The sequence below is a fragment of the Hyperolius riggenbachi genome, chromosome 1, assembly GCF_040937935.1.
Source record: "Hyperolius riggenbachi isolate aHypRig1 chromosome 1, aHypRig1.pri, whole genome shotgun sequence".
Lineage (NCBI taxonomy): Eukaryota > Metazoa > Chordata > Amphibia > Anura > Hyperoliidae > Hyperolius > Hyperolius riggenbachi.
In genome coordinates, this window is record NC_090646.1 from 665144154 (window position 1) to 665156388 (window position 12235).

The following is a 12235-nucleotide window of genomic DNA, read 5'->3' on the forward strand; positions in this document are numbered from 1 at the left end:
ACTAGCACCGCTCAATTCTGTACTGAACTCTGCTGCTCGACTTATTCACCTCTCTTCTCACTCTTCCTCTGCTGCTCCTCTCTGTCAAGCTCTTCACTGGCTACCAATTAACGAGAGGATTCAGTTCAAACTCTTAACCCTAACCTACAAAGCTCTCCACAATCTCTCTCCCCTGTACATCTCCTCACTAGTCTCCAGATACCAACCCAACCGCAATCTCAGATCTACACACAAACTTCTTTCATCCTCTTCTACAATTACCTCCTCCCATTCACGTGTACAAGACTTCTCACGTGCCTCACCCCTCCTCTGGAATGCCCTTCCACAGCACATCCACCACTCTTCCACCTTTGAAATCTTTAAACGCTCCCTCAAAACCCACCTTTTCCGACAAGCATATTTTCTAGCTTAGGCCATGCACCCACTAAATAACCTAATTACGCACTGCCTGTACATATACTATATACTTCCCCACCTCTTGTTTTCACCCCATTCCTTTAGATTGTAAGCTCGCAAGGGCAGGGCTCTCACCCTTTTGTGTCATGGAATGTTATTAAATTTAGTTGCTTGCACTCTGTTAGACATTTATACATTTTAGTCATCATGTTAAATCAAATTGTAATCAGCGGTGCTGTATTTTGTATCAGTGTTCATATTTGATGTATATCATTGTCTGTATCATTATGTATCCCTTGTTTGTTTTCTTACATTGTACAGCGCCACGGAATATGTGGCGCTGTACAATGTAAGTACCCAAACTTTTTTTTTTTGTATAGGGGGAAAAAAAAGACATAAAAAAAATATATAAGTAGTTGCTTTAGGGACTGAACTTTTTTAATATTTATGTCAAGCGGGTATATTTCTATTAATTTTTAATTTACGGTCTTGTAATTAATGATGGACGCAAAACTAAAAAAAATCCACCTTTATTTCCAAATAAATATTGGCGCCATACATTGTACTAGGGAAATTTTTTAAACGTTACAATAACCGGTAAAAATGGCCAAATAAACCCACAGTAGAACGTTTTATTTTAACACTATAATGGCCAAAAACTGAGAAATAATGCATTTTTTTCTATTCATTTCTTATTATTCCAATTAAAATGCGTTTAGGACAAAATAATTCTTAGCATACTGTACCTCCCAAAGAAAGCCTAATTGGTGGCAAGAAAAACAAGATATAGATCATTTCGCTGTGATTAGTAGTGATTAAGTTATTGGAAAAAAAAAAGGGAGGAGCGCTGACAGGTGAAAATTGCTCTGGTCTTAATGGCAAAAAAACCCTCAGTGGTCAAGTAGTTAAAATTGATTGAAATGTAATTGATCCTGCATTTTAGGTGAATCAAATCCCATCATAATTTCAGAATTAATCAGAGTGATGGAATCTAAAGGGAATCACATGGGAAAGGTGATGTTTGTATGGGTACCTGTAATGAACTGTTCAGCCTCATTGTCACATAGCACTAGAGAACATAGTACATATGGACAGGGATAGTTCCTAAAAAACACACACTTTAGGGAAAAAAAAGCTAAATTTATAGGTTTTAAAATGTACCTTAAATCCCTGATGTTGTTCAGAGCTGGTACAAGTTTCCTCAGTCCTTCATCTGGAATATGACATCCCTCCAACTTTACTTCTTCTGTCTCTTTGCAGCATTCCAGGATGTAAGACACCACAGAGCAGTCCAGAGGGGTGAGGTGAACACCTGAAAAGTCAATAAGCTTGTGTGACCCGACACACTGAGACACCAGAGCCTTATTCCTGCTCTCATACAGACAGTAGAAGACATTAGGAAGCCTGGTGTATTTATCATCTCCGTCATGTCTTTGTTCTTTTGGAATGTTCTGCTGTAACCAGGTGATCACCCGTCTGGAAGCCTCAGGAGACAATTCTCCCACATAAGACTTCAGCATGGATCTAGTAGAGTTGTCAGAGAGACCACAGAGGAAACGGAGAAATATTTCAGCACGGCCATCTTCATAGGAATCAGCCTTGTTAAGGGATTCCTGTAATTTGTCAGATTTATAGCTGATAATATGAGCTAAAGCAGCAAAAAACTCCTGCAGAGTGAGATGTAAGAAGGAGTAATCCACATCAGGAGGGTGATCATATTCCATCATGAAACATGAAAAGAGATGCTTATCAGATGTCACATTGAATGACTCCAGATCTCGCTTATCAAACACAATCCTGTGATTCATGACTCCATGTTCTGCCATCCACCCCAGAGATGTCAGGATATTCCGAGCAGTGGGGGGGTCATCTCTGTTCTGGTTGTGATTGGCCAGAATGTTGGAAACAAAAGCCACAAAGAGTTGTGTCACAGTTTTGGGCAATGATGGGACCAGATGGTCAGTATTTGCTGGTTGGTTTCTGTAGCACATTGATAGCACGGTACAGATGATCCAGCAGTAGGCTGGGATGTAGCAGAAAGTGTACAGTGTGTCATTCTCTTGCACATGATCAAAAGCCTTCTCAGACAATTCCTTATTCCTGAAGAAATGTTCGAAGTAAACCAGCCTATCTGCATGGAGGAATCCCAGGATCTCTGTTATTCTCTGGAAAACACTAGTATCCACTGTTGCCAGTCTGGTAGGACGGCTGGTTATCAGTACAGAACAACCCTTAAGCAGTTTATTTGTGATTAAACTACCCACAATTACACCAACACCTCCTCTTTGGTGGTGTGATGACGTGAAATCAATTTGGTGAATACTTTCATCTAAACCATCAAATATAAACAGAAGTCTCTCTGGATGACATAAAATATCCCCCAGGTGGCCCTCCAGATGTGAATATTTATGGAGAATCATCTCCTCTAAGCTGACCTCAGCCAGTTTATTAAGTTCCCGGAATCTGTAGAAGAAGACAAAAGCAAATCTCTGGTAGAGTTTTCCAGTCACCCAGTCATAGACAAGCTTCTGCATCAGTGTGGTCTTCCCTATTCCCGGCACTCCGCTCACCATTACTGCATGAGGGATACATGGTGACTGGGGGCTCCAGCGGAACAGCCTGCTGGGGGAGATGTGTTCCAGTCCAGTCTGTACTTCCTGCATGCATTCCTCATGCTTTCTCCCGGTCTCTAATAGCTCATTCTGGGGACGCTCCCTGAATTGGTCAGTGGAGACAACAACCAGGTTCACATAACGCTCATTGATGAGGAAGCTTTGTTCCCCCAGAGTAGATCCTGGTGGTCTGTTCTCCACTAAAGTCTGGTGTCTCTCCAGCAGATATGCCTTGTGATGGTCTTGTACATCTGGGGAGAAATGAACAGTATAAGTATTGAGAACATGATGTGTGGAGAGAAAATTACATCGTTTATCTCACTGAAATGACTGCAATATTATGGTACAATAGGTGTCATTTTCAAGGGAGATGTAATATGATGCCATGTGGACATAAAGAGAATCTGTACTCACAAATTTTTACAATAAAAAGCATACCATTCTATTCATTATGTTCTCCCAGGCCCCTCTTTGCCGTTTCTGCCACTCCCCGCAGCGATCCTGGCTTTTAATCGTCAGTTTTAGGCAGTGTTTACAAACAAAAAACGTGGCCGCTAACTAGGAAGTGATGTGTGTGTGTGTGTGTGTGTGTGTGTGTGTGGGTGTATATATATATATATATATATATATATATATATATATATATATATATATATATATATATATATATATATATATATATATATATATCATGTTACAGTATACTACAAGTTTATCTGCACTCCAGTACAGGATTCTCAGTTCTCAGCATGTTACAGCGAGCTCCCTTTCCCCTCAGAGAGTTCTGTCTGTGAGAAATAAACAAAGCACACAGAGCCTGCAGGGGGCGTGGAGGGGGTGTGCATAACTTCTCCCTATCACAGCAGAAGCAGCGCATTCCTGGATGAGTCGACAAAACTTGACAAAGAAAAGAACATTAGATATATTACAGAGACAGTGCAACTAGAAAAGGCTGCAGTAATCCAGACCACATTAGAACAGGTAAAGGGACTTATAGGATAGGAGAAATGAGGCTGAAAATTTTGTTACAGAGTCTCTTTAAAGGATACATCCAGGCAGATAAAAAAAACAAAAACAAAATCCACTTACCTGAGGCTTCCTCCAGCCTCTGGCAGCCGTCCTGTGCTCTCGCTGCAGCTCCGGTGACTCCCGGTGTCCTCCGCTGCAGAAGCCGCAGGTGCTGCACCTGTGCAGTCCAATCCTGATGATGTCGGACAGACCACACGACCCACGCAGTGGAGCGCACAAGAAGCCGACCAAAAAGCCCACCTGGCGAGGTCGGCTTCTGCAGCGGAGGACACCGGGAGCCATCATTTCTGCAGCAGAGGAGACCGGGAGTCACCGGAGCTGCAGCGCGGGCACAGGACGGCTGCCAGGGGCTGGAGGAAGCCTCAGGTAAGTGGATTTTGTTTTTTACCTGGACCTTCCCTTTAACCACTTCACCACTGAGGGGTTTTACCCCTCGACCACCAGAGCAATTTTCACCTTTCAGCGCTCCGTCCATTCATTCGTCTATAACTTTATTATTACTTATCTCAATGAAATGAACTATATCTTGTTTTTTTTGCCACCAATTAGGCTTTCTTTAGGTGTTATTATTTTGGTGAATTATTTTATTCTAAATGTGTTTTAATGGGTAAATAGGAAAAATGTGGGGAAAAAATATTATTTTTCAGTTTTCGGCCATTATAGTTTTTAAATAATGCATGCTACTGTAATTAAAACCCATGAAATGTATTTGCCCATTTGTCCTGGTTATAAAACCATTTAAATTATGTCCCTATCACAATGTTTGGCGCCAATATTTTATTTGGAAATAAAGGTGCATTTTTTTCAGTTTTGCGTCCATCCCTAATTACAAGCCCGTAGTTTATAAAGTAACAGTGTTATACCCTCTTGACATAAATATTTTAAAAGTTCAGTCCCTAAGATAACTACTAATGTTTTTTTTTTTTTATTGTATTTTTTTTTTTAAATTACAAAAAAATAAATAAATTGGGGAGTGTGGGAGGTAATGAGTTAATTTATTGTGTAAAACAATGTATTTGTATGTGTAAAATGCTTTAGGGTGTAGTTTACTATTTGGACACAAGATGGCCACAGTGAGTCTGTTTACACACGACCTGTAAGCATCCGGAAGGACGCTTACAGTAAGCAGTAGGAGGCTGGGAGAATCACAATGATCGCGCTGTTTCTCAAAGAAGCAGCAGATCATTGCGGGGGCTTAGATCAACGAATGGGAATGGATTTTCCCATTCATTGATCTCCGGGCGAGCGGGCGGCGGCGTGCACGAGCGGCAGGAGCGCGTGCACAAGCGGCGGGAGCGCGGATAGCGGCGGTAGTGCGGAAGGTACGGATTTCTCCATCCCTGGTTTTTTAGGGGGGGGGGGGAGGGACGGAGAAATTCGTACCACCGGGGTAAAGTGGTTAAAGACCCACTATCGCAAAAAAACATTTTTTTTTAATTTTAAATACATGTAAACGCATACAAATAAGAAGCAAGTTTCTTCTAGTGTAAAATGAGCCAATACATTTTTCCTATGTTGCTGTCATTTACAATAGGTAGTAAAAATTTGACAGAACTGGCATGTTTTGGACTAGTCCATCTCATCATGGGGAATTTTCAGCATGGCCTTTATGCTTTATAAGGACCCTCCCTGAAAAGGATTAAAATAAAGATGCTGGTCAGCCTCCCTGCTCGTTGCACACTATTGTGGCAGATGGACGGAGCATATACTATTCACCAAGTGCATCTAAAAAGAAAGAGAACCGTATGAACCCCTTATTAAGAGATGGGCTAGCCCAAAACCTGTCAGATATGTGAGATGTTTACTACCTACTGTAAGTGACAGAAACAGAGGAGAAACGTAATTTATGGCACATTTTACTCTGGAAGAAATGTGCTTCTTATTTGTATGTGTTTACATGTATTTTATGATTTTTGTGATAGTGGTTGTAACAAACGTAGAAGAGGCAGCTGCGGTGAACAGCGATACCACCACAGCTGCCTCCATCTCCCTGCCTAGTGATATATCCGTGCCTCGGGCGCTTAGCACGCTGAGGACGGGTTTGTCAGCAGCACATAGGGTCGCATTGTCGCGTGCGCGCACAGACAGAACCTTTATGCGGGGAGGAGGCGCGTCAGCTGACCGGCCGGTCGGCTGACGTCAGAGGAGACGTCCGCCGCTCCACATTGGCTGATCAGAGGGGGGCGTGCCGGAGGAGTCTCCTCCGCTTCTTAAGCCTCGCTGTGTCACTTGCAACTTGTCTGCTGTTGCGAATACTTCGTGTTAGCGCTCAGACCATAGTTAGATCCGTTGTGCTTTGATCCGGGAGGAAACCGGGGATTTCACACAGAGATAGGATTGTTTATAGCTATAATTATAACTGATATACTGTTTATTATCTGTGTATGACCTGTATGTCCTGTTCCTTGTATTGCTCCAGTTCCTAGCTAGTGTTCCTTGCTTATGTTATATATCGGTTCATCGCCGATATATACATATGTTAGTCAGTCGTTTGTAGTTTCATTGATAGCTGTAATCGTAATACTCTAGGGAATCATACCTATTGTATATTTGTGTGTATTGCGTCTGCCTGCCTTTACTCTGCTATTTCCTGGCTATTCTGTCCTGTCCTTGTGAGGCACGCCATCGCTGCAATCGCATTGGCTGCCTCTTTCCAGTCTGTCTTGTTATGGACGCTTGCTGTCACTAAAGCAGTGACTAGTTGTATTGATTGGAGTCAGCAAGAACAGATTTTCTGATTATTGGTGATCTGCAGTATCACCAATAATGCAGACGTTATACCTGATTATGTAGTGATCTGCAGAGTCACCAATAATGCAAGTATAGCAAGACACAGGACAACAATATGTAAGATGGGTGTTTGGTGCAACAGTAATACAAGGAATACGGATCACCCGAGGAGCGGGTGATTCAGACTGCACTGCAGCCGATGATCACCTGAGGAGCAGGCGATTAACACTATACTGCAGCTCCTAATCACCTGAGGAGCAGGTGACTAAGAGTTTATTGTAGCTACTGGTCACCTGAGGAGCAGGTGATTCAGACTGTACTGCAGCTCCTGATCACCTGAGGAGCAGATGATTCAGACTATACTGCAGCTACTGGTCACCTGAGGAGCAGGTGATTCAGACTATACTGCAGCTACTGGTCACCTGAGGAGCAGGTGATTCAGACTGTACTGCAGCTACTGGTCACCTGAGGACTAGGCTACCTGGTGAGGGCAGGAGAATCAGACAGGCCGAGTTGGCAACAGTTGGCAACACACGGGGAGATAAGGTACAAAGACAGAAGGCCAAATCAGAGTTATGTTCAGGCTGAGTCGGCAACAGGATCAGATAGGCAGAAGTACAGAATCAGTAAGCAGAAGAGTAGTCAAGGCAGGCAGAAGGTCATGACAAATAATACAGTTCAATTAGTACTTTAGCTATCAACAGAACTGACTAAGTGTGGATCCCCAGCTCCTGCTGGTTCTAGGCACACTTTGGGATCTGACGAAAGTCTGAGTCTAACACATAGCATATGCAACAGCAGACGAGGAACTACTGACAGGCATGTCCTATAGATACTGGGAGCGCCCCATAGCGCCGCCCCAGTCACTCAGCCAATCAGGAGCAGTGCTGGAGTCAGCTGACCGGCCGATCAGCTGACTCCCCTTCTATTCGCATAAAGGTCCTGTCTGTGCGCGTGCGTAGCCCTCAGTCTATGTGCGACTGAAGGACCAGGCAAAACACCATCATGTAATAGCGCGGCGGAAACCGCCGGCTGAGACGCGGAGACAGCCGCCATGCCGCTCACTGCTGCGGCGGCCTCCCCAGCATTCCCCACAGTGCCAGGAGAAACTTCATCATGCAAGAGCGCGGCGGAGACCGCCAGCTGAGACGCGGAGACAGCCGCCATGCCGCTCACTGCTGCAGCGGCCTCTCCGCTATCCTTTTCAGTACCCCCCCTGAGGAGTGGACCCCGGACACTTCTTACACGGCTTTTCAGGGTATCGCTCATGAAACTCTCTCTTTAGATCCTCGGCATGCATGCGGCCATCCGGGACCCAAGTTCTCTCCTCTATGCCATACCCCTTCCAATGAACCAGATACTGTATAGAATTCTGTACTAATCGAGAATCTAAAATCTTCTCGATCTCATACTCAGGTTGCTCGTCAACCATCACGGGGGGGGCGGAGGAATCCACCACAGCAGGCTTCAACAAAGAAACATGAAACGATCTCACACCTCTCATGCTGGCTGGGAGATCAATCACATATGTCACATCATTAATTCTTTTGGACACTGGGTATGGGCCTACAAATCTGGGTCCTAACTTAGGTGATGGTTGCTTTATTGCCAGATGCCGAGTAGACACCCACACCATGTCTCCTGGGAAAACTTCCACTCAACAGGCCGCCTTTTATCCGCCTGTTTTTTCTGCGTCTGGAAGGCTTTTCCCAGATTCCTTTTTACAAGCACCCAAATCTCCTTTAATGCCCTTTGCCAATCCTCTAGAGCAGGGAAAGGGGAGGATGCCACAGGTAAAAGAGAGAATTTGGGAGATCTCCCTGAAACCACCTGGAAAGGAGAAAAACCTGAAGAGGAACTCTTCAGATTATTATGCGCAAACTCCGCAAATGGCAGGAACTTTACCCAATCCGACTGAGCATCTGTCACATAACACCTGAGGAATTGCTCCAAGGACTGGTTAACTCTTTTGGTCTGTCCATTTGTCTGTGGGTGGTAGCCTGATGAAAATGACCACCCAGATGACCGACTTGCCTTCAGACCTGGGGAGTTCTCCTACAAAGTCCATAGACAAGTGAGTCCATGGTTCATTTGGCACTGGTAATGATTGTAGCATACCTACTGGTGCTTGACGAGAGGGCTTATTTCTGGCACACACAGAGCACTCTCTCACAAACTCTTTGCAATCAAGGGCCAAGGAAGGCCACCATACACATCTGGCCAAGTAGCCCCGGGATGCCCTGCATTCTTATGGGCATGGAACAATTGCAAGATTTGTAAGTGAAAAGGAAGTGGCACAAACAGAACCCCCTCGGGCTTCACCTCTGGAATATCTTGCTGGTAAGGCCCTAGGGTAAGTGCCAAATCGTCCCAGGTCTCCGTGGCCGCCACCACCAATCTTTGAGGTAAGATGGTCTCAGGGGTTGATGGCTGAACTGTCTCGGGCTCAAAACATCTAGATAATGCATCTGCTTTGACATTCTTACTTCCCGGTGTATACGTAATGATAAATCTGAATCTTGAAAAGAACAAGGACCAGCGGGCCTGTCGGGGGCTAAGTCTTTTAGCCCCTTCGATGTACTCCAAATTTTTATGATCAGTATAGACCGTGATCGTATGTTCTGCCCCTTCCAGCCAATGGCGCCATTCTTCAAAGGCTAATTTAATGGCCAAGAGCTCCCTATTGCCAATATCTTAGTTTCTCTCGGCTGGAGAGAACCTACGGGAAAAGAAGGCACAGGGATGGAGTTTGCCTTGAAGGCCAGAGCGTTGAGACAGCACAGCCCCAACCCCAATCTCTGATGCATCCACCTCAACAATGAAGGGGAATGTGACATCCACGTGTCTCAAAATGGGAGCAGAACAAAACAATTTTTTCAACGTAGCGAAGGCAGACTGTGCCTCTACTGTCCAATGATAAGTGTCAGCCCCCTTCCTGGTAAGTTTAGTCAGGGGTGACACTACAGAAGAAAACCCTTTGATGAACTTCCTGTAGTAATTGGTGAAGCCAAGAAATCTTTGGAGTGCCTTCAATCCTACAGGTTGAGGCCACTCCAATACAGCAGAGACTTTTTCAGGATCCATGGAGAGACCTGAAGTGGAAATGATATATCCCAAAAAAGGGACCTTAGTGACTTCAAAGAGGCATTTCTCTAACTTCGCATACAACGAGTTCTGCCTCAATTTTCTCAAAACGTACTTCACATGTTTCTGATGTTCTGTCAGATTGGGTGAGAAAATCAGTATATCATCCAGATACACTAGCACAAATTTCCCCAGAACTTCCCTAAAGACTTCATTGATCAACTCCTGGAAGACGGCAGGGGCATTACACAACCCGAAGGGCATGACCAGATACTCGCAGTACCCGTCGGGCATGTTGAATGCCGTCTTCCATTCATCACCGTCCCTAATGCATACCAGGTTGTATGCTCCTCGTAGATCTAGCTTAGAGAAGATACTGGCATTAGTCACTTGAGCGAACAAATCGTCAATCAACGGCAGTGGATAGCGATTTTTCACTGTGATCTTATTTAAAGAGACACTGAAGCGAAAAAAAAAATATGATATAGTGAATTGGTTGTGTACTATGAATAATTACTAGAAGATTAGCAGCAAAGAAAATATTCTCATACTTTTATTTTCAGGTATATAGTGTTTTTTCTAACATTGCATCATTCTATAATATGTGCAGATTACACAACACTCAGCATTCAAAATGAGTCTTTCAGAGCAGTCTGTGAAGTAATGACCTCTCCTCTGCCAGAGGAAAAGTAAACAGTTCACTTACAGTTGAGATAATAAAAGTCAGATAACAGCCCTCTCCACGACTAACTTAGTCGGAGAGCTTAATGGCTTGTTTGCATAGAAATAACAACTGGAGTTTCTCAACTCTTCCTGTACTGGAAACAATTAGACTGCTGTATCTGATGTTAATGTTTTATTTCTTAGCTGTACTACACATACAAATCATAATATCATAATTTTTTTTTCGCTTCAGTGTCTCTTTAAACCCCGATAGTCAATACAAGGTCGCAGCCCACCGTCCTTTTTCTGTACAAAAAAGAACCCAGCCCCTGCTGGAGAACGGGAAGGACGGATAAAGCCCTTGGCCACATTTTCTTTAATGTTTTCCTGCATAACCAGCTTCTCTGGCCCTGACAGATTATAGAGATGGCCTCTAGGGGGCATACAACCAGATCTTAACTCTATGGGGCAATCGAAGCTCCGATGTGGCGGGAGTTTCTCTGCTGATTTTGGACAGAACACATCAGAGAATTCTACGTACTGTACTGGCACACCTTTCACCTGAACCTTGGTGGCGCACACAGCAACTTTCTCCAAACGATGATGACAATGGGCTGACCAGCTCTGTAGCTGACCTGAAGCCCAGTCGATCTCAGGAGAGTGTAGTTGCAACCAAGGCATACCGAGGATTATGGTAGAGGTTGCCATTTGCAGGACAAAGAACTGTAATTTCTCCTTATGCAGAACCCCTATATTACACAACAATAAGGGGGTCTGAGACAGAGGCTGTCTACACTGTAACGGAGAGTCATCTACCGCTGTGATCTGGATCTGACGGTTTAAAGGCAGTGAGGGAATCCCTAATTTTTTTACAAAGTCATAATCTATAAAATTAGCTGCAGAGCCTAAGTCCACGAATGCCTCTGTGGCCGTAGCCCGACCCTCCCAAGTGATAGAGCAAGGGAGGAGCAAACGGTTATTTTCTAGAGGTAAACACGGCTCGCCTAGGGTATTACCTCTGACTACACCTAGGCGGCAGCGTTTCCCGACTATTTAGGGCAATTCTGGACAATGTGACCCTCCTCAGCACAGTATAGACAGAGTCTTTCTGACCTTCTGCGATTCTTCTCCACTTGTGTTAACCTAGAATGACCGATCTGCATCGGTTCGTCCTGAGGTGACGAGGGTGGAGAAGAGGCGTAGGAAACAGATCTTATAGGATTTCTCCCACGAGTTTGTTTTTGAAAGCGAAGGCGGCGATCAGCCCGCACCGCCAATGAAATTGCTTCGTCCAGAGATTTAGGCTCCGGATGACCCAACATCAAATCAGACACTGCATCAGATAGTCCTGACAAGAAACAATCTAGTAACGCACACTTTCCCCATCTAGCTGAAACAGCCCATCTCCTAAATTCTGCGGCATAAACTTCTACTGGGATATGACCCTACCTGAGATTCTTTAGTTTCCTTTCAGCCGTGAGGGCAATATCCGTATCATCGTATATAACGGCCATAGCCTTAAAAAACTCCTGAACTGAGGATAATGCCTCATGCCCTGTGTGAAGACTATATGCCCATGTCTGTGAATCTCCTGACAACAGGGTCTTTATAAAAGTTACCCTCTGGTTCTCAGATCCCGAGAGATTGGGTCTCAACTCAAAATAAGATAGCACACGGTTTCTGAAATTCTGAAAGTCAGATCTATGCCCCGAAAACTTTTC

At 44.3% G+C, this 12235-nt stretch overlaps 1 protein-coding gene across 2 annotated transcripts in view; it reads right to left on the reverse strand.

Moving 5' to 3' along the window:
* Positions 1-12235, reverse strand: part of LOC137532290 (NACHT, LRR and PYD domains-containing protein 12-like) — a 362324-nt gene that overhangs the window by 251717 nt on the left and 98372 nt on the right. For both annotated transcript variants that reach the window (XM_068252670.1, XM_068252660.1), the window contains exon 6: positions 1558-3259. In XM_068252670.1, coding sequence (XP_068108771.1) covers positions 1558-3259 — 1702 coding nt within the window. The remainder of the gene's footprint in view (positions 1-1557; positions 3260-12235) is intronic.